This window comes from Oreochromis aureus, linkage group 6, assembly GCF_013358895.1.
Source record: "Oreochromis aureus strain Israel breed Guangdong linkage group 6, ZZ_aureus, whole genome shotgun sequence".
Lineage (NCBI taxonomy): Eukaryota > Metazoa > Chordata > Actinopteri > Cichliformes > Cichlidae > Oreochromis > Oreochromis aureus.
In genome coordinates, this window is record NC_052947.1 from 27,903,856 (window position 1) to 27,926,720 (window position 22,865).

The 22,865-nt window shown below is 39.4% G+C and overlaps 2 protein-coding genes across 2 annotated transcripts; both read left to right on the top strand.

Moving 5' to 3' along the window:
- Positions 1 to 7,239: 7,239 nt before the first annotated feature.
- LOC116310731 (CD209 antigen-like) lies at positions 7,240 to 10,513 on the top strand. The gene is made up of 7 exons (XM_039613938.1): positions 7,240 to 7,538; positions 8,119 to 8,220; positions 8,301 to 8,383; positions 8,594 to 8,822; positions 9,713 to 9,849; positions 9,973 to 10,073; positions 10,222 to 10,513. The coding sequence occupies exons 1-7, from the start codon at positions 7,394 to 7,396 to the stop codon at positions 10,361 to 10,363; spliced, it is 939 nt and encodes a 312-aa protein (XP_039469872.1). The 5' UTR covers positions 7,240 to 7,393; the 3' UTR covers positions 10,364 to 10,513.
- Positions 10,514 to 18,219: 7,706 nt separating this feature from the next.
- Positions 18,220 to 22,152, top strand: LOC120440744 (CD209 antigen-like). The gene is made up of 6 exons (XM_039613937.1): positions 18,220 to 18,431; positions 19,064 to 19,165; positions 19,246 to 19,683; positions 20,577 to 20,713; positions 20,837 to 20,937; positions 21,090 to 22,152. Exons 1-6 carry the CDS (start codon positions 18,287 to 18,289, stop codon positions 21,229 to 21,231), a joined length of 1,065 nt encoding a protein of 354 aa, XP_039469871.1. The 5' UTR covers positions 18,220 to 18,286; the 3' UTR covers positions 21,232 to 22,152.
- Positions 22,153 to 22,865: the final 713 nt, after the last annotated feature.

Genomic DNA, 22,865 nt, shown 5'->3' on the forward strand with positions numbered 1-22,865 from the left:
CTACAGGAAACACTGACGAGGGTTACACAATAATCCAGCGATGAGGCATTCCCAGCAGCTGCCTGAAGTAGTGAGCCCTTGAGAGTGTTGATCTGAGTGTAATGAAGGTTTGTGGGAATGATATAAACACAACTTTGGACAGATGGATTGACTGGTCAGTTGGAAGAAGTTGTGTGTTACCTAGGGGATAGGAGAGACTAACATAAAGTTAAAATAGTGAATGAGTAGTCAAGATGGCAGTTTTTAAAGGTTTTTTTCCTGCTAGTTTTTAAAGTTCTAGTTCAGACTTACGTTTAACTTTCAGGGAGAGCTAAGGCCAACATAAACAAAACATCAAATTAAAAAACAAACAAACAAAAACACCCCCACACAAACCCGCACAAAAACAACTTACCTAACTCCAAAGAAAACAAAATATACAACCTACTGTTACGGCCAAAAGAGCCAGGCTGTGTGTGGACTCAAGTGTAGAAATGGATGGAGGCAAAACTGATGTGAATACAGTGTTTGATTTACAGTGACTCATGATGACAATGCGAGAAACTCAGACCTGGCAGCGGTCTGTTGTGAGTACTGGTCGTAAATGCCAGTGACTTGATTGCAGTCAGGTGTGAAGGCTGGGATCACAAAACAAAAAGCAGCTCTCCTCTACAGGCAGTCACAAGACACATGAAACTGAAAAGCCAGAGCAAAAGTTTTACCAGAAAACCTGGAGCTTATGAAACAGTCCAAAACAAAAGTCTAGGAAAGGCACCAGAGCTCAGGAAACAGTCCATAAACCTTTCGCTGGCGTGGCAGCCACAGGAGCAGATGGCGGTGCAGGAGGTGACAGAGTAGAAGCTGCTGATGGCGGCACTAATGGCTGGACAGGCCCCCCGGACCCCCCAGCTGACGAGGCATGAGGCTGGACGTGCTCCTCGGCTGGCAAAGGCACTGGTGCAGGCACCTACCCGACACTAGCCACTCCCACCCAAGGAGTAGGTACAGGTATGGAGGTCGGCTGTCTCATGGCGGGCCTCACCTCAGAGACCGGCGTTAATGCAGGGACAGACCGGACGCCAGCTACTCCCACCCGAGGTCTTAGTACGGGTGCAGAAGATGGCCACGGCTGCTCTGATCCTAGGAGCCAAGGCTGACACAGGTGCTGGCTGGACGACTGCCGCCTCCACCCAGAGATCAGATGCGGGTGCAAGGTCAAGCGGCGCCTCAGCTGCCCTGGCAGCAAGAGTAGTGTCCTGAACATTAGCCACTCGAGGAGCAACACTAGAAACAGTCTCAGTTCCTTCAGAGTCATTAACACAGTCCATGTTGTCCTTAGCTGCCCCTTCTGAATGGCTAAGCACAGTTCCTTCAAAGTCAACACGTGACCCTGGCAGAGTTTCAGACTTTGAATGAGTTAGCTCAGGTACATGAAAAATGCTCATAATATCATTGTCCATGGTAACATTGCCTAGCAGTTCATAATCAAGGCCATTAACACTGGAGCTAGTCACAGGATTAATGTTCATAGATTCAGTCTCAAAAAGTACATTTGGTTCCACATCCCACAAGGAAGAGAAAAAAAAAAAATCAGTAGTACCAGACTCAGTGACTGGGCTCGCAGGCGGTTGCTGGGCATCAGCTGTCTCAGCAGAAGAACAGATACAGGTGAAGGACAAAGCGGAGCCTCAGTTGGCCTGGGTTCAAAAACAGAGGTAGTCAAGGGAAGAGTAAAACTAGTATTCTCCATGGTAGGACAGTCTTTAGCATGAGCAACACACAGAGACGCCAAATAATTGTAAAGAGGAATAAGACAGTCTGAGGAAGGGGTCTTTGGTGGCTTAATGACGGCACCTCTGCTAGTGGGATTACCGCTGGCTGCCCCACCGACAGTCATTTTGTTACCGTGTGTTTTGACAGGAGTATTTTCAGTCTTAGATATTTCATAATCGTGAACATTGTTTTCATAGCTGGGCCCATAAACCGGCAAATCAGGATCCGTTTGAATGCCCTCCATAGAGAAAACGTGACGAGCAAAAAATATAGTCACCCACCTCACGCTGCTGTAAGCCGCGGTGGCGATATGGACCCCGCCTCCTCCTGGATGCCGTGGTTGTGGAGGCAGGCGCCATTAGAGCTGAGGTAGACGCAGCCTCCAGTTGCGGTGAGGAAAATGCAACACTTGTCCACTGCTGTGGCAACATGGGCATGAAGACAGACGACAGTCTGAGAGCGCCGACCTTTACTCCTGTGGCCGGCGAAGGGAGAGCTGCATCACCGCAGGGCTGGGAAGATTCAGCCTGCACACTGGCCAGCTGGTGCTGTGAATGGATTTGGAGGGTGGTGTGGAGAAAGTCGGCTATCAGAGGGTGTTCTACCTCCCATAACCAGGGAAATGCCTCAAAACATCCCAGCAGCTGATAAACCTTTTCTTCCCGGGCCTCTTTTCCCGAAAGCTCCCATCACGCGCTGCATCAATCCTCGACAGTGTGAATTAGCCTCTCCTTGCAGGGCTCTAGACTAACTTTTTGACATGGACGCACCGGTACGCCTAACTTTAAAAATTTAGGCGTACCGGCACAAAAGTTAGGCGCACTCAAATTTTTCAACCGCATCGCTTAACACCGCAGTTTTACATGTGCACTTTCTTTGGGGGGGGGAAGTCCATACAGACAATATTCATTTCTAAATTATTAACTAACAAACTTGTGCTTAAATTGCTTTGTCAATATTGTAGAAAATGTTAAACTTAATCATCATCTTGGCTCCTCTGACGACCTGTTTGCTGCTGCCTGCTGCTGAAAGGCAGTACGGAGAGGGGACACTTGGGCAGTGCATTTATTGCAGCATATAATGTGTTTTCTGGATACACTGCTGCTTTTTCAGCATTCAAAGATTGATGGCACTGTGTCAGAGCTGGCTATGAATTTCAGACGGATCAGTCCTTAACACAAAAGTTATCAATAGTTCTTTTCATCTTTTCTTATTACCCACAGCTACATCCACTTCTGTCGGGCCTAGGCTGCTCACTAGGGCTGGGTATCATCACTGATTTCTATAATCCATTCGATTCCGGTTCTCAAAGTCCTGATTCGATTCAATGTAGCCTCAGACAGTCAGAAATATTATAATTCTGATCATTTATCAGCACTGATACACATGAGACTTCATCAGAATTGTGAACATCACAGCAGATGCCTTTGTGTCAAAGTAACTGAGAATAAAACACAGAAAAACATGAAGGAGATTTTCCTGGTCTGGCGTTTTATAGCAGATAACCTTAAAAATATTCTGCAATATTCTGCAATTTTGCATAATTTTAAGAAGTTTAAAATTCTTCAGTATTGAACAGCAGAAATTAGGCTTTCTTGTCCGAGGTCATTTAAGTGAAAAAAAGAAAAGAAAAAGACAGCGGCCGACAGCGCTGTAAACAACGGTAGACTGGTGGGTAATAAGCGAATGAATAATGCAGAAAACAGAGATTTGAAACGGGAAACTGTTCTTGAAGTACAGACAGAGAGAGCGAGCGAGAGAGAGAGAGAGAGAGCTGTGCATGAAGTGTGATTTTTATCGTGGTGGAAGCAAAACAGCTAAAGTAAGAGGGAATTCATGACGACATTGATCAAATGTGAAGCGTAGTTTGCTGCTTCTTTTGCTGCTGGCTCGGCGAATTTTGGTTGGAGAGACAAAACCTGCAGCTCAGAATCAGCGCAAAAAAGACGGAAACACAGCGCGGACCCGACGCATCAGAATCGCTAAGCTCCGACAGCGTGTCCGTGTTCGGGCCGTGGGGTGAGAAAGCCGAGAAAGACAAAGCTGATTCTGATGCACTGGTGCGACCAAATATATTTTTTTAGTCGCACCACTGAAAAATTTGGTCGCACTCTAGAGCCCTGCCTTGAGCTCGTCTGGGGGGGGCTGCGTGTCACTGGGTCGGTCATGGTCTGAGCGTTCTATCACAGTCTGGCTGAGACAGACTATAAGAAGTGAAGAAAGTAGATCCAAGTGCAGACATACGGAGCCCCGCAGGGGACATGGGAGAAAAAAAAAATTGCGATGAACTTTTGCGAGATCTCGCAAAACTAACTCGGGATCTCGCAAAACAAATTCGGGATCTCACAAAAGTTTTGCGAGATCTCGCAAAACAAACTCGGGATCTCGCAAAACTTATACGAGATCTCGCAAAAGTTGAATTCCAACAATGGCGGCAGCTACTTAGTTGTAATATTACTCTTTCTGGGTCACAAAATAAACTTTTAAGATATTTTGAGGCGTGAATGTAGCTGTGTAAACGTCAAATATCTGCTCGGTTTACAAGACATCACATATTTTCAAAAGTGCTCCGACGTTTTCGGAGATCTGACACCCACCATCTCGAAGCTAACAGGAGGTCGAGACCTACTACAGCCGGGAGGAACACCGCTCTCCCGGCACATCGTGCCTCGACCTCCCGGTCGGCTTCGAACTGGCGGCCTCCGAAGAATGCGGCTAAAACTTTTGCGAGATCTCGCAAAACTTTTGCAAAACTTTTGTGAGATCCCGAGTTTGTTTTGCGAGATCTCGCAAAAGTCCATCTTAATTTTATTTTTCTCCCATGTGCCCTGCGGGGCTCCGTACAGACATGCAAAATAACACAACTTAATATTAACTGAACAAAGGCAAAACTAAACCTAAACCGGGTGAACTAAACATAATAGAACCCTGGGATATGGACACCTGGCATAAACACATAATCATGGAGACAAGGTATCATAACAGACGCTTGGACAAAGAATGAATGAACACACAGAGACTAAAAGCACACAGGAGGTGATCAGGGGAAGTGGAAACACATGGGGAAACAGCTGACACAGATGAACATAATGACGTCATAGTGGAAGAGTAAAACTAAACACAATGAACACAGGAACACAAGACCTCTTCAAAATAAAACAGGAAACATAATGAGACGCAGACCTGACAACATGAACTTGATAATGTAAGACAGACATGAAACACATGAAGGGCAAGGGAAACTTAACACAGGGGTAGGAAGACACAAGGGGAATCTAATAACAAAGAACTATAATAACAACCTAGGCATGATAAAAATGAACTTAGAAAACCTAAAGGACTTAAACATAAAAATAAACTAAAGCTCAAAACGCCGGGTCAAAATGGCCCAGGATCGTGACAAGTAAAGGAAAGTCAGGCACAGGTTAAAGTCCCCCCCAACAAACTTGGTTAAATTATACAAAAAAAATCTGAATCTTGACCCCTAAAAGAGGTCAAAGTAACAGAGCTCTATTCAAAAACAGGCAACAAACAATACTACTAACTCAAACAAACTGAACTACCTAAACAAGACAAAGGGGAAACTTTAATAGTGGCCAAGACCCAAAGTGCAGTTCTCCATATGGGCTTGCTCCATCCCTTTTCCACCTCTTAGCTCATCAAACAAGGGATTGGGAGCAGATTCCATTGGGGTAACTCAGAAAACAACGAAAGATTAAATCATAGACATAACAGTGTAAACTAAAATGTGTGCACTTATTTTAAAATACAGTATTATGTGACTTTATAAGTAAATTAGTTCTGAACCAAAACCAATTCTTTATTACCCAGTAAATTAATTTACAGATTTAAAGAAAGAAACATCTGTAAGTGTAGTGTTATTATACGTCTTTAATGTAACACTGATGTTTAGTTGATATTATCACTGTATCTGGCTGTAATTGCAGCCTTCTCAGCTGCTGTTAGCTGCTGTAATTTAGAATTAGCCGGCATTACTGAAACTTTCTTTTAAGTGGATCAAGCAATGTTGTACTTGGTCACTTAGTGACTTTCATACAATGTGAGAATATAATCAAATTATTTATCAGAAGGAAAGTGTGATTTTTTTCCAGCCAAAAATTTCCTGCTATAATGTTAGCTTATCACCGGCAGAGGTTGTTCTTATTTAGCAGGCTTGTTTTCAGCTGTCTTGAGATGAAAAGGTGTCTAATTTTCTGATAATAAGTCACTGTCACAATATCGGGAATAAATAAGCATGCATACACAGCTATTTGTATGTTAGTTTCCTGACTTCGGTTAAGGTGACAAAGTTGACATTTTATCCATTGCCATTTTTTTGAAGGGGACGTCCTCTCAGATGGTAAGAGACAGAAATGATCCTTCACATCTGGAGTCTGAAGGTGCAGACACAAATGAAAATTTGCCCAGACAGTAAACAAATGGAATACAATTTATGTGGCTGGTCTCTAGCCAAAAGTGCAATTAAATAGAAAGGTGGTGCACACTTCAGCTAGTGTATTCAAGATGGCGGAGAAACATGGTGGTTTCCACTGGTAGCCATATGTAGTTTTAAAGGGTTAATTCAAAGTTTATGAGAGTGCATCAGTTTCATTTTTTCTGTTAATAAACAAAAACAATGACAGAGATACATCCAACTTAGTTCACTGAATCAATTGCAAAAATGATAATGGCTGCTTACTGGTGGCGGGTTCACCTAAAGAATTAAATATATATATATATCTCAGACCTCTCTGTAATGTTAAATATAAATTTTGCATCAAAAGTAGTCTGTGCCTTATTACCTTATAATTTGCATTAAAAGATAATATCAATGCATTATCAGTATATAATTGCATTTCAGATGATGTGAAAACTAGAATTATATCTTCTAGTCTGAGAAGAAGTTAGAAAATTAAACTATTTAATCATATATGTATATACATAAAGTTAAAAACCAAATTTGAAGAAGGGCTTCTGCTATGATAACAAGGTTATTGTCACTTGTCTTTATATATATATATATATATATATATATATATATATATATATATATATATACATATACTGTGTTTCATAGCAGAAGCACTTCTTCAAATTTGGCTTTTAGCTTTTATATATAAATATATAATGAAATAATTTAATTTTCTAACTTCTTTTCAGACTACAAGATATAATTTTAGTTTTCAGAAAACAATAACACACCAAACTCCACATCATCTCAAATGCAATTATATACTGATAATGCATATATATAGATATATATATGGGAATTCTAGTGGTGGCTAACCAACCGGACATAGTCAAACAGTAGTGATAGATGTAGTGGTTCCCAGTGACAACATCATCGGGAAGAAGGAACACGAGAAGCTCGAGAAATACAGTTTCAATTGGATTAGGACTGTAGTGACTGTTGTCTGTGTATTCAAAAGCAAAGACAAATGCAGTCATAACCCAACCACAGTCCTGAGGTGTGCCAGGATTCAGGGAAATGAAAGCAGCATTTCATTCCTCTAGCTCTCAGTTTCCTGTTAAATAAAGAATTGCTTGTGCCAGTGGATTTTTACACAGTTCACATGCTCACAAAATGCTGATCGCCTCAGATATATAAGGACCCAACTGAGCCAGCAATACCAATAAAATCATGGATCAAGCCTATATGGGCATGGAGGACGTATCAGGTAGCAACATAAAGTTGAGAAGGCTGGTAGAAACTTCAGAAGACAATTCTATCGATGATGAAGTGAGTCAAACTGTGCAAGGTGAAACGACTGGACTTGGACTCCCAGGTAATAAACAAAAACAGGTAAACATATTAGATTTAGATACTACATTGATATGTTGATGAATTACTGTGCACAAATAAAACAAAAAGTAAAACTAATACCAGGTAGATGTAGGGTCCAGTTTGCTGCAAAGTTACTGTAGTTTTGGATGTTTTGTTTTTAATTTTAAAGATTTATATTTTAAGATATTTTTATCTTTATTTGATTGTGCTGAAATGAATAATTGACAGGTGGCCCTTAGCCCATAATTTTGATTCAATTTTAATTTTTGTTTTTAATTCAGGACAGGCTCAAACGATTCAGCGTGTGTCTTTATTTCAATTCAGTTTTAGTTTAATAAACCAAAAAACTTCTAAGTTCTAAGTTCAAAAGAGAAAATAATACAATAAAACACTGTGCGGCAATCACAGTATTTGTGTCACAGAAACAAGTTTGCTTCTTTCTGGTCAGATGTTGATTTCAAGAGCAGAAGTTCACATATTACTTTGTAGAGAAAATATATATTTTATCGTAACATAAAATACTAAGGATATAAATATTCTTCACCTTTAGCATTGTAACAAATATAAACTTCTACCTGCAGAGGCTGAATTTGTAAAGAAGAGTTACTGCACAGCTGCTGTGATTCTTCTGGGCCTGCTGTGTCTTTTCCTCCTGATTGGATTCATAACTGTGGTTTTTCTCTGTGAGTACAAGAAATGTGTAATTAGCATGCTAAAAACCTCACAGGCAATGTTTTTTATTTGATATTGGCATGTCCTACAGTCACCCAAGGCAAATCTCAGTGGGAAATGGACACAGTGTTGCTACACAGGCTTTACAACAACTTGACCAGCGAGAGAAACCAGTTACTGACCAGTTACAACAACCTGACAACTGAAAAGGACCAATTGCTGACCAGTTACAACAACCTGACAACCAAACGAGAACAGTTACTGACCAGTTACAAAACCTTGAAAACTGAAAAGGACCAATTGCTGACCAGTTACAACAACCTGACAACCAAACGAGAACAGTTACTGACCAGTTACAAAACCTTGAAAACTGAAAAGGACCAGTTACTGACCAGTTACAACAACCTGACAACCGAACGAGAACAGTTACTGACCAGTTACAAAACCTTGAAAACTGAAAAGGACCAGTTACTGACCAGTTACAACAACTTGAAAACTGAAAAGAACCAATTGCTGACCAGTTACAACAACAAAGTTAAAGAGAGAGACCAGCTCCAGACAAGATTTGAAGACATGACCAAAAATAGAGACAATCTTCAGAGAAAGCTTCAAGGTAACTATTTGTTTCCATTTTATCTTGTACAGAAATTTTTGCCTCTACATTTGAAGTTAACACTCAAGTACATGACAGTGTTGTTGTTTTTTTCTCATTTAATGCATTATTGAAACACAGCGTTAACGATACTGGTTAAGACTTGAAAAGTGAAATTCAGTATCCCTTCCACCATATTAACATCTGGACAGTTCCATACTATTGAAAAAGAAAGCCTCAGTGAAACCTAGAATTAAATGTAAATTGAGCTTAATATGAATATATGAATATTTCATACGTTAAAAGTCTATTTATATATAGTTCATACTGGTGCTTTAATCCATGTAGACAAGAAAAAAAATTCTCTTCATTTTTATCTTTAACTTCAACCAGTATGTCTCAGCTGTTTTTTATTTCCATATTTAGTTGTGAAAGACACCGAACCAATGACAGAAATTTTAATACTGCAGTTTCAGTTCACAGTGTGTGTTATGCTAGAAATTACTAAAGCACCATGAAGCCTTCTGAGAAGTGGACTTTGGACAAAACCTCAAGTTTCTCCTTATTTTCAGTGTTCACTAACAGTTGCTGATTCAAGCAAAATCATTAGATAAAATATATATTTCCCACACACTCCTTCTGAATGCACAAAAAATGATACATTTTTTTCTCATGTTCTTTTAAAGCACAAAACCAAAATAAAACTTTTTTATTTGATGTAAAACTGGATATATTGTGTAACAATGGGACAGTGTTTTTTTTCTTTCATATGTTAAAGCTTTTTGAATTTGTACTACTGACACTTTGTGTAACAAAGGACAAATATGTGATGCTAATTATGAGATATTAGCCATAAAGATAAGAATAAATCCCAACGAACCCTGAATTATCATTCTGATTTTCTTAAACAGATTGCAGAGAAAACTGGGTGGCCTTCAGTGATAGTTTGTACAAAGTTTCTTCAGAGCAGAAATCCTGGGAAGAAAGCAGACAAGACTGTCTTCAAAAAGGTGCAGACCTGATGATTATCAAAAGCCGAGAAGAACAGGTGTGTGTGTGCGAACATAATAAAACGTATTATGTTCAGAATAAAACACTGAATGAAATCAGAGAATGCACTGACACATCACTTTATGTTCTGTATATTTACACTTACTTGTCTTTCAACTAGAATTTTGCTAACCAGTTCAAGAAGTATTTGTGGATTGGACTGACTGACTCTGAGACAGACGGGACATGGACATGGGTGGATGGGACTCGCATGACCACAAGGTTGAAATAAAAATTAAATTCCTCTCGTCCATAAAGTCTTCTTATGTCATCAAGTACATTAACTAACTTAATTTAATTCATATCTTGTTACTAAAAACAAAAGACTGATCTGTTGAGTTTAACCCGTATAATTTTATCTGTATTTCAGCTACTGGAATAGTGGGGAACCAAATGGTGGCAGAAAGGAAAATTGTGGACAGATAAAGGCTTACGACTCGCAAAACAGCTGGAATGATGAAACATGTTCCAATCAACACTTCTGGATATGTGAGAAGAGAGTTTCTCAATAACTTGACATCCACGGCCAACAAATAGTGCAGAACACAGAGCCTTGAGATGAATTACTGAAATGAAGCTGAACAGAAAACAGTGGACACTTAGGCTACGTCCACACATACACGGGTATTTTTGAAAACGCAGCTTTTTCTATGCGTTTGGGCCTTTTGTCCACTGAAAACTGAGATTTTTTAAAACTCCTGCCAGGGTGGAGATTTTCGAAAACACATGCAGTTACTGTCCCTCCACTTGGAAAGACAGAGGCGTCAGAGTGAACTTCGGATGTAGCTTTTACATTCAACACAGATGCTCTCACAACCTAAGTGTAATATTAAGAAATAATTCCACCTCACTGTCTGTCCACACATAGGACTCATTTCTGCTTCTATGCGCCATCTTTGTTTATGCTTTCCCTCCCAGGCTTCTAGACTTCTGATTGGCCAACATTTCTTTACAGAATTGTATCATGGAGATATTTTACAAAAATGCACGTGTGGAAGATGATTTTTTTTAAAAACAAAACGGAAAATCTCCACTTACAAAAATACCCGTGTACGTGTGGACATAGATGGAAACAAGTTTAAAGTGTTTTTGCTTTGCTTTCAAAATCAAGAATGTCTTTTGTTACTATATCCAGGATCTTTAATCAGCCGGCGATCTGCTTTGGTGTGACTGGTCATGACAATTTTAAGACGTGTCAGATTAAAAAAACTTGCTCAACAATCCCATGCTCAAAAATTCTCATCTTATAGAAAAATATTCTGTTATCATAAACTTGCCATCTGTATTTACAATTTAATCATTAAAATGTTGACAATTTGGACTTGTTTTACTCCACCTGACTCATTTATTGAGGAAAGACCAAAGATTTGGGAAAAAATCCTCTCAGTGTGCTGTGCAAAAATGCAAAACCCAACCCAAGTTTTCGCTCTCATGTTTTCATTTCTAATACCGTTCATCCTAGTCCTAGTGAAAATCTTAACATATACAGCTCTGCCTCCCATGTTTTTGTTAGTGCAAAAACCATAACCTAAACCATACATCACAGTAGGCCTCCTGCCATAGCTGGACTGGCCTTCGGGCATACCGGGCATTTGCCCAGTGGGCCGATGGTGATTTTTCGTTGTTATGGGCCGATGGGTTTTTTTTTTTTTTTCGTTTTTTTCCATAACGGTATAAACACTGAAAGGTGGTGGATTGGCCAGATGCTGGGAGATGTGTAAAAATAACTCAGTTGTTTGGTGGTGGCTATGGCGGAGCTTCCACAGATTCAGTAACATTAGCAAGTAGTGGAGGCCAGCAGATGCAACACGCTGGCAGGTGGATGACAGAAAGGCAGGAGCAGAGACCCGAGGCGGTGAACTGAACTTCCAGTAAGAAGTTATGACCTGCAGTCTATCTGGGTCAGATATAAACCAAGTTTAGGTGGAGTTTATTTTCGTTATGCTGACTTTTTACAGTCAGTTACAATAACTCGTACTGCGTACTAGCTAGCATGACGTAGTTTATATACTGCTGGGCGGGTGCTGTGATATTATTGATGTTGAACTTGTTTTATCTTATTTATAGGGTTAGTTATTAGTTTCCAACCGTCCCGTAAAAAACGGAATCGTCTTGTATTCAGAGAAAATATTGCGCGTTTTGTATTGAGGTGAAAAGGAACAGTTTGTCCTGGACTTCAGCTACAATGAAAAAAAACACAAAGCTGGAGTTACTCTGTGTCTTTGCTGCACAGCTGCCTCGTCTCCTCTCATTCTCTCCCCCTCCCTCTCCTGTTTCTACTTCAATCATGAAACTGATCAATGATCAGCGGATCGGCTTTTCTCTCTTGTTTATTTATCGCCCACTTTGCGCCAGTAAGAGGAAACCAGCGGATGTCGCGCTAAACAACAGCAGCACGTTTAAGCTTGATCAGCTGTTGTTAAAATTTATTTAATATTAATTTCTAGTATCAGCTGATGTTTGCTGGAGCCACAGCTGTAAAGCTGCTGGTCATGATGTCGGTTTGGTTATCTGGTGTGAGGGAAACATGAAGATGAAACCAGGAGATGTCCTTACTGAATCATCAGAGCTGAACAGGTGATGGAGAAACAGGTTTACCTTTTAGGTGACATGGATGAGTTGAAGGGAAGTTATGAACTGTTTCTGAGAGACAAATAACACCAGGATCCTTTTCTGAGTAGCTGACAGCTGGTAACTGTGCAGGGGCGGGTCTAGCAAAGTTTTGCCAGGGGGCCAGGCAGGGCATTAACAGGGAAAGGGGGAGACAAATAAAATACTTTTCTTTCTTATTCGCATTTAAAATGTCTCGCTTTTAACAAAAAATTATCTGAATCTTACAACAAACATTTTCATCTGATGTAAAACGTATAGAAATCCATTATTGTACATAGTAATTTTTTTTAGGGTCTAGGGCTGTTCGATATAACGATATATATCGGATGACGATATAAAAACGTCTATCGTTTCATTTTACGCTATCGTTTGTTTCGTGGTGTCGCAAAATAAACTGTTTACGGCAATATTTTTTCATCGTTTTGATGGTCACTGTAGTGGCTATATTAATTTCGTAATTTCTCTCTCTCTCTTATATTTAATATAACCACACTACGGACGGACAAGCGCTTGTTTTTATGCGTTGCCGTTAGCAACAACGACGGTAACACCATCGCGTGTCCGCTTGTTTATGTTCCACATAAACCCTTCACAATAAAGCTCAAGATCCTGTTGAGACTTTTCAAAATAAACTCAATCACGTGAAAGATGCAGAGTATTTACGGATGAGAAGCAAAACAAGAACCGCCAGGTGCTAAAAAACAAACCTTAGACTCAAACGTTACAACAGGCTTTTCCCCGCAGCACGCCGTGTAATAAATACTCACAAAGAAAACGGCGGCCGTTACCACTTATGTCTAAAAATGTATAGTTTTATGCATCTGTTAAAATACTCGACTCCAGGTACGTGACGCCCAGCTGGAAACACTTCCCGCAAGTCGAGCTGCCCGAGATTCACATAATTTACAGAAAATGTTACATTTTTGTGATTTATATTGTTATCGGGACGATAGAATTCTTATATCGGGATATGAGATTTTGGTCATATCGCACAGCCCTATTAGGGTCCCATCATAATTTCTTCAGAAGTAGCTAAGTACTGTTTATGATGCCAGCATTTTCCCACATTTTCTAGATACTGTACCAGTACTGTGTGTAAAATGCCATCAAAAAGTCAATTAAGTTTTCTTTCTCATCTGTCTTTCTGTCTCCTTTCACTTTTTAAAGGTTACCGTGTTAGAAAAAATATTTTGCCCTGTCATGCTGTTTATTGATGTGGCAAATGAATGGTTTATGAAAATATATCTAAATCTGTCATCAGTAATTAGTAATGATCATATCTCACCTCTAGCCTTCTCTGTCTTAATTTCAGGTTTTCACCATGTGTTGTAGATAGTTCAGGAGGTTAACTCGACCAAGCAGTCTACTTTTGGGTACTGTTTAGAATACCAGAATAGGGAGGATGGTGTAGGTTTAAGTTTATTAGATTGATACATATATACCAACAAGACAGCATACATCACTGTGACTTCAGCGTTTGTTTTTATTCAAAGGCTTTATGGTTTTTCCTGTAATACCTGGTGGGCCGGTCTCTAGGCCGATTTTTTGTCCCAGTCCAGCCCTGCCTGCTGCCATCTTGTAAACCTTCCCTTTCATGCTTCCTGCTATCCATCTGTCCCAAATCCCACCTGACACTAATCTCCACTCACTCTCCAGTGCACTCTGAATTGTTAAACCCAGGTATTTAAACTCATCTACCTTTATGACCTCTACTCTTTCTATCCTCACTCATTCTGTCTTACTTTCATTCCCCTTCTCTCTAGAGCATGGCTCCACCTCTCAATAGTCTCTTCCACCTGGTCCTGCTCTCACTACAGATAAGTGTCGTCTGCAAACATCATAGTTCACAGAGACTTCTGCCTGACGTCATTTGTCAACTTGTCCATCACAACCGCAAACAAGAAGGGGCTCAGAGTAGATCTCTGATGCCCTCCACGCCCACCTTTAACCCATCTGTCACTCCCATTCTACTCCTCACGACTATCTCACTGACCTCAGGCATGTCCCACATTACCCTTTGTTCTTCTCTGCCACTTCTGACTTCGTGCAATACCACAGCTCCTCTAATGTTGTTTCTAAATTCACAAAAAACACAGTGCACCTCTTCTGACTTTCTCTATACTGAGAGAAGCACTCTCACAGCAAACATCAGCCTGTAGTGCTTTTTCTTGGCATAAAGCCATACTGTTTTTTTTTTTACTCTTCACGCACAGTTGTGGAGCAGACAGTAGACGGCATGAGTGGAAAACTATTTAATCATTTTGATAGCAGCATGCTAGGTTACCATAATGATAATAAAATTTGAGCTGCAGTGGTTTCTGATTGCTTCCAAGCTGCAGTAATACCACTTATTGTGACATGTAGGAGGGAAGAAAGTTAATTATAGTGAAATGAAAGCTTTTGACTGTACTTCAGCAGAAGTTTTAAAAAAAAATTAAAATTAAAAATACAGAAAGAGCATTTTTTCCAGGATAACAATTTTGTAGAAACAAAAATTGTGCATACAGGAAGCTTAAGCTAAAGCATTAACTTCAGGATTAATGCTGGGTTTTCAGTAGTACTCTGGTTTTACTGAACATACTTCATAGTACAGGCTACAGCTGGAACTTGTTTGTATTGAGTTTTAATGGTTTAAATAGCAGTTTCCTGTTTAATAGAAAACCACTTGTGTTAGTGGATATTTGGAACTACAACTTGCAAATTCAGAGTCACAAAACGCTGTTCACCTCAGATATCTGAACACCCAACTGAGTTAACAATGCAGATTCAAATCATGGATCAAGGCTGTACAAGCACAGAGGAAATATCAGGTGGTCAGAAAAAGGATGGTACACACTAAGGAGTTCAGAAGAGTAAAATAATACATGTAATGACTGGACTGTTATTGTGACCACTTTTCCGGTATGTTTATTGCAGTTGCACACACATTAGTGATGTGTTGGTCACAAACGAAATGGCGCTTAGAGCCGGATCTTTGAAGTGAACGACGCGAGCCGTGGGGGTTTTTTTTTTCTTACTCTCACCCTCTCTCTCGCACTTTTTGTCTGCTTCACTCCGCATGCGAGCCTTGTGCTTTGCACTGGGAAGAGGGGGGAGGGGCGGTAGTTACACTCGCAGTAGCACAGGAACAGAGCCGGAGGGGAAGAGAGAGAGAAAGAGAGCCAGGGACAACAACGTCACATTAGAAAGGTATAGTAATCATCCACAACTATTTTCAGTTGCGGATGATAAAGGATTCAGAAAGTTTATTCATGCATGCCCATATGACAGAGAATGTGCATCTTCTTTTTGTTTTGCGTATTTTAATTTATATTTAATTGTGTTGTGGTTTGCAGTGTTTTGTGTTGTTTCACTTTAAATTTGTTTAAAAGGAAAAAGCTGAAAATTTAAATAGTTAAAAGTTGAAATGTAAATAGTTGTTTTTTTGTATTATATGATTTATTTATTACATTTTATGTGGAGTGAATAAATAAAAGTATATTTACGGTGGCCCCTAGAGACAAAGCACGTACAAACTCCAAAACATGTACAAACCCCTCTAGGATACCAGTGCAATAACTTCCTCAGGACAAGGACTCCGGTCAGAGTGGGGCACAGAGAGTGCTTTCCAGATATACTTTAATGAGCATTAACTGATTGAACAGCAGGCCAATAGTACAGCAATTGGCATACTCAGTGAGAGTATGGGGGTGCGTATGTGTGTGGTTCTAAATAACAAGAAAACAGGGAGGATACCAATCATAACTTTTCAACACAACATTGCAAATTACAACATAAATGATCAACTAAATTCTCTGGCTTAAGAAAATCTCACAGTGCCATTTTAAACAGGCAGAGAGCAGGAATGTCTGCATATCCATCCTATAAATTTGGGAATTGACTCTTAGAGCTAGAGAGGTTCTGACTCAATTTTGCGAAGGAACACACACGGCTGGAAATCGCTACTCCCCCGCACTCATGGGAAAAAATGTGCTTAGTGCTCCTCGGACTCTTAGCTGGACTGTCGTAAAAGCATGTGACATCATCACAAACAGTGAGAACATAGTGGAAACCTATGGATGCATAAGGAAATTACCACTAAAATTATAACAATGAACCTGAAATACAAGGAGACTTTCTGACACATATAGTTCTACAGTTCTGCACCCCGTCCACCAACTTTCCAGTCAGCTTCCAGCACACACACACTCACAATATAAAGGAAAAGTCTCATCAGGACAATCACCATCACCTGTCCCTCCAACCTCCCTGGCACCACCCCCTTGAGCTTACTGCACTACCCCTCCCCGGCAGCTGATCCAGGGACCACACCTCCGCCACAATACAATACAAACACTTTGTGACTCACAGTTTTTGTGTCACAGCCACAGTCACCATGATCCATTCTTGTCATTCAGTAAAGGACTAGATGTTGCAATCCCGGACAATGCATTGCTTTAATGGAGAAAATCTTGGGGGATGGCTGTTATGAGGAAAAGCAGCCCAGAAACTTTACCAGCGGCACACATCGTTCTGTGCCTCAACTTTCGTTCTTTTACCCAGGCTAATCTGCCATTTTTCCTTGGTTAGGTTTAGGGATTGGAGATCTGATCTAAATTATCATATTAAGAATTAGGACACATCGTCAGTTGTGGACCTTGGATTCATCGGGTGTTTCGGCCATTATCACTAGACACCCTCATCCAAGGAGGCCCTGCCAGGGTTGATCAGCTCCGGAGTGTGTCACTGGTTTATGTTAAAATTGTCATAGCAGAAGCACTTCTTCAAATTTGGTTTTTAGCTTTTATATATGTATGTATATATATATATATATATATATATATATATATATATATATATATATATATATATATATATATATATATATATATACATATATACATATAATAAAATAAATTAATTTTCTGACTTCTTCTCAGACTACAAGATATAATTCTAGTTTTCAGAAAACAATAACTCACCAAACTCCACATCATCTGAAATGCAATTATATACTGATAATGCATTTACTGATAATGCATATGTATATATACATATATATGGGACTTCCAGTGGTGGCTAACCAGCCGGACATAGTCAAGACAGTAGTGATAGATGTAGTGGTTCCCAATGACAGCTACATCGGGAAGAAGTAACACGAGAAGCTCGAGAAATACCAAGGGAGCACCAGGTGCGGTGACTCCCAAACGCACAGCCAAAGGAACAGCTAAGATACTGCGCAGGACCCTCAAGCTCCCAGGCCGGGGACCCGAGCTTGAAGGATAGACAGCAGGGGCGAGCGGGAGAGGACGTGTATATATAGACGAAAACTGGTCTTACCGTGCCAGCATGTGTGCAAATGAACTACTGTGGTGGACCACTGGAGGGCTCCACTCACACCCAGTCCTCAGGAAGTGTTGTTGTTATGTTTTGGAGGGAAAAGAGTTCAGTTCTGTGGTGATGAGAATAAACGACGAGTGATAATCGAGAGCTCTCGTGTCGTCTGTGTTTACCTCCACACTACCATGCAGTGGTCATTTCTACTATTCTACTTGTACTCCAAGTATGACAAACAGTAATTGGTTTCAGTTGGATTAGGGCTGTAGTGACTGTTGTCTGTGTATTCAAAAGCAAAGACAAATGCAGTCATAACCCAACAACAGTCCTGAGGTGTGCCAGGATTCAGGGAAATGAAAGCAGCATTTCATTCCTCTAGCTCTCAGTTTCCTGTTAAATAAAGAATTGCTTGTGCCAGTGGATTTTTACACAGTTCACACGCTCACAAAATGCTGATCGCCTCAGATATATAAGGACCCAACTGAGCCAGCAATACCAATAAAATCATGGATCAAGCCTATATGGGCATGGAGGACGTATCAGATAGCAATGTAAAGTTGAGAAGGCTGGTAGAAACTTCAGAAGACAATTCTATCGATGATGAAATGAGTCAAACTGTGCAATGTGAAACGACTGGACTTGGACTCCCAGGTAATAAACAAAAACAAGTAAACATATTAGATTTAGATACTACATTGATATGTTGATGAATTATTGTGCACAAATAAAAAAAAAAAAAAACTAATATCAGGCAGATGTAGGGTCCGGTTTGCTGCAAAGTTACTGTAGTTTTGGATGTTTTGTCTTTAATTTGAAAGATTTATATTTTAAGGTATTTTTATCTTTATTTGATTGTGCTGAAATGAATAATTGACAGGTGGCCCTTAGCCCATAATTTTGATTGAATTTTAATTTTTGTTTTTAATTCAGGACAGGCTCAAACACATGTGTGTGATTATTTCAATTCAGTTTTAATAGTTTAATAAACCAAAAAACTTTGGTTTTTATTAGTTTCAGTGTTAGTTTTAATTTATACCGTGGTCTGTGTTTGTCGGACTCTTAAATTCAAAAGAGAAAATAATACAATAAAACACTGTGTGACAATCACAGTATTTGTGTCACAGAAACAAGTTTGCTTCTTTCTGGTCAGATGTTGATTTCAAGAGCAGAAGTTCACATATTACTTTGTAGAGAAAATATATATTTTATCGTAACATAAAATACTAAGGATATAAATATTCTTCACCTTTAGCATTGTAACAAATATAAACTTCTACCTGCAGAGGCTGAATTTGTAAAGAAGAGTTACTGCAGAGCTGCTGTGATTCTTCTGGGTCTGCTGTGTCTTTTCCTCCTGATTGGATTCATAACTGTGGTTTTTCTCTGTGAGTACAAGAAATATGAAATTAGCATGCTAAAAACCTCACAGGCAATGTTTTTTATTTGATATTGGCATGTCCTACAGTCACCCAAGGCAAATCTCAGTGGGAAATGGACACAGTGTTGCTACACAGGCTTTACAACAACTTGACCAGCGAGAGAAACCAGTTACTGACCAGTTACAACAACCTGACAACCGAACGAGAACAGTTACTGACCAGTTACAACAACCTGGAAACTGAAAAGGACCAATTGCTGACCAGTTACAACAACCTGACAACGGAACGAGAACAGTTACTGACCAGTTACAAAACTTTGAAAACTGAAAAGGACCAATTGCTGACCAGTTACAACAACCTGACAACCAAACGAGAACAGTTACTGACCAGTTACAACAACTTGAAAACTGAAAAGAACCAATTGCTGACCAGTTACAACAACAAAGTTAAAGAGAGAGACCAGCTCCAGACAAGATTTGAAGACATGACCAAAAATAGAGACAATCTTCAGAGAAAGCTTCAAGGTAACTATTTGTTTCCATTTTATCTTGTACAGAAATTTTTGCCTCTACATTTGAAGTTAACACTCAAGTACATGACAGTGTTGTTGTTTTTTTCTCATTTAATGCATTATTGAAACACAGCGTTAACGATACTGGTTAAGACTTGAAAAGTGAAATTCAGTATCCCTTCCACCATATTAACATCTGGACAGTTCCATACTATTGAAAAAGAAAGCCTCAGTGAAACCTAGAATTAAATGTAAATTGAGCTTAATGTGAATATATGAATATTTCATACGTTAAAAGTCTATTTAGATATAGTTCATACTGGTGCTTTAATCCATGTAGACAAGAAAAAAAAATTCTCTTCATTTTTATCTTTAACTTCAACCAGTATGTCTCAGCTGTTTTTTATTTCCATATTTAGTTGTGAAAGACACCGAACCAATGACAGAAATTTTAATACTGCAGTTTCAGTTCACAGTGTGTGTTATGCTAGAAATTACTAAAGCACCATGAAGCCTTCTGAGAAGTGGACTTTGGACAAAACCTCAAGTTTCTCCTTATTTTCAATGTTCAGTAACAGTTGCTGACTCAAGCAAAATCATTAGATAAAATATATATTTTCCACACACTCCTTCTGAATGCACAAAAAATGATACATTTTTTTCTCATGTTCTTTTAAAACACAAAACCAAAATAAAACTTTTTTATTTGATGTAAAACTGGATATATTGTGCAACAATGGGACAGTGTTTTTTTTTTCTTTCATATGTTAAAGCTTTTTGAATTTGTACTACTGACACTTTGTGTAACAAAGGACAAATATGTGATGCTAATTATGAGATATTAGCCATAAAGATAAGAATAAATCCCAATGAACCCTGAATTATCATTCTGATTTTCTTAAACAGATTGCAGAGAAAACTGGGTGGCCTTCAGTGATAGTTTGTACAAAGTTTCTTCAGAGCAGAAATCCTGGGAAGAAAGCAGACAAGACTGTCTTCAAAAAGGTTCAAACCTGATGATTATCAACAGCCGAGAAGAACAGGTGTGTGTGTGCAAACATAATGAAACGTATTATGTTCAGAATAAAACACTGAATGAAATCAGAGAATGCACTGACATATCACTTTACGTTCTGTATATTTACACTTACTTGTCTTTCAACTAGAATTTTGCTAACCAGTTCAAGAAGTATTTGTGGATTGGACTGACTGACTCACAGACAGACGGGACATGGAAATGGGTGGATGGGACTCGCATGACCACAAGGTTGAAATAAAAATTAAATTCCTCTCGTCCATAAAGTCTTCTTATGTCATCAAGTACATTAACTAACTTAATTTAATTCATATCTTGTTACTAAAAACAAAAGACTGACTGATCTGTTGAGTTTAACCCGTATAATTTTATCTGTATTTCAGCTACTGGAATAGTGGGGAACCAAATGGTGGCAGAAAGGAAAATTGTGGACAGATAAAGGCTTATGACTCGCAAAACAGCTGGAATGATGAAACATGTTCCAATCAACACTTCTGGATATGTGAGAAGAGAGTTTCTCAATAACTTGACATCCATGCCCAACAAATAGTGCAGAACACAGAGCCTTGAGATGAATTCCTGAAATGAAGCTGAACAGAAAACAGTGGACACTTAGGCTACGTCCACACATACATGGGTATTTTTGAAAACACAGCTTTTTCTATGCGTTTGGGCCTTTTGTCCACTGAAAACTGAGATTTTTTAAAACTCCTGCCAGGGTGGAGATTTTCGAAAACTCAGGTTTTGCGTTTACATGTGGACGAGCAAAATGGAGATTTAGCCACGCAACGTCAAAGGTGTGCGCCTTTTTTAACGTCAGATCTGCAGTTTTTACACACTTACATAAACACACACAGTTACTGTCCCTCCATTTAGAAAGACAGAGGCGTCAGAGTGAACTTCGGATGTGGCTTTTACATTCAACACAGATGCTCTCACAACCTAAGTGTAATATTGAGGAATAATTCCACCTCACTGTCCACACATAGGACTCATTTCTGCTTCTATGCGCCATCTTTGTTTACGCTTTCCCTCCCAGGCTTCTAGACTTTTGATTGGCCAACATTTCTACACAGCATTATATCACGGAGATATTTTACAAAAATGCACATGTGGACGAGAATTTTAAAAAAAACAAAACGGAAAATCTCCACTTACAAAAATACCTGTGTACGTGTGAACATAGTCTTAGATGGAAACAAGTTTAAAGGGTTTTTGCTTTGCTTTCAAAATCAAGAATGTCTTTTGTTACTATATCCATGATCTTTAATCAGCCGGCGATCTGCTTTGGTTTGACTGGTCATGACAATTTTAAGACGTGTCAGATTAAAAAACTTGCTCAACAATCCCATGCTCAAAAATTCTCATCTTATAGAAAAATATTCTGTTATCATAAAATTTCCATCTGTATTTACAATTTAATCATTAAAATGTTGACAATTTGGACTTGTTTTACTCCACCTGACTCATTTATTGAGGAAAGACTGAACATTTTGGAAGAAATCCTCTCAGTGTGCTGTGCAAAAATGCAAAACCCAACCCAAGTTTTTGCTCTCATGTATTTATTTCTAATATTGTTCATCCTAGTCCTAGTTAAAATCTTAACATATATCCCATGTTTTTGTTAGTCCAAAAACCATAACCTAAACCATACATCACAGTAGGCCTGCTGCCATCTTGTAAACCTTCCCTTTCATGCTTCCTGCTATCCATCTGTCCCAAATCCCACCTGACACTAATCTCCACTCACTCTGAATTGTTAAACCCAGGTATTTAAACTCATCTACCTTTATGACCTCTACTCTTTCTATCCTCATTCATTCTGTTTTACTTTCATTCCTCTTCTCTCTAGAGCATGGCTCCACCTCTCAATAGTCTCTTCCACCTGGTCCTGCTCTCACTACAGATAAGTGTCGTCTGCAAACATCATAGTTCACAGAGACTTCTGCCTGATGTCATTTGTCAACTTGTCCATCACAACCGCAAACAAGAAGGGGCTCAGAGTAGATCTCTGATGCCCTCCACGCCCACCTTTAACCCATCTGTCACTCCCATTCTACTCCTCACGACTATCTCACTGTCCTCAGGCATGTCCCACATTACCCTTTGTTCTTCTCTGCCACTTCTGACTTCGTGCAATACCACAGCTCCTCTAATGT

Bases quoted from the DNA above. Each gene is read 5' to 3' on its own strand.
- LOC116310731 (XM_039613938.1), top strand. From the start codon at position 7,394: ATGGATCAAGCCTATATGGGCATGGAGGACGTATCAGGTAGCAACATA. The intron at 7,539-8,118 runs GTAATAAACAAA...TTCTACCTGCAG, and splicing joins GACTGGACTTGGACTCCCAG to AGGCTGAATTTGTAAAGAAG. The intron at 8,823-9,712 runs GTAACTATTTGT...TTTCTTAAACAG, and splicing joins TCTTCAGAGAAAGCTTCAAG to ATTGCAGAGAAAACTGGGTG.
- LOC120440744 (XM_039613937.1), top strand. From the start codon at position 18,287: ATGGATCAAGCCTATATGGGCATGGAGGACGTATCAGATAGCAATGTA. The intron at 18,432-19,063 runs GTAATAAACAAA...TTCTACCTGCAG, and splicing joins GACTGGACTTGGACTCCCAG to AGGCTGAATTTGTAAAGAAG. The intron at 19,166-19,245 runs GTGAGTACAAGA...CATGTCCTACAG, and splicing joins CATAACTGTGGTTTTTCTCT to TCACCCAAGGCAAATCTCAG.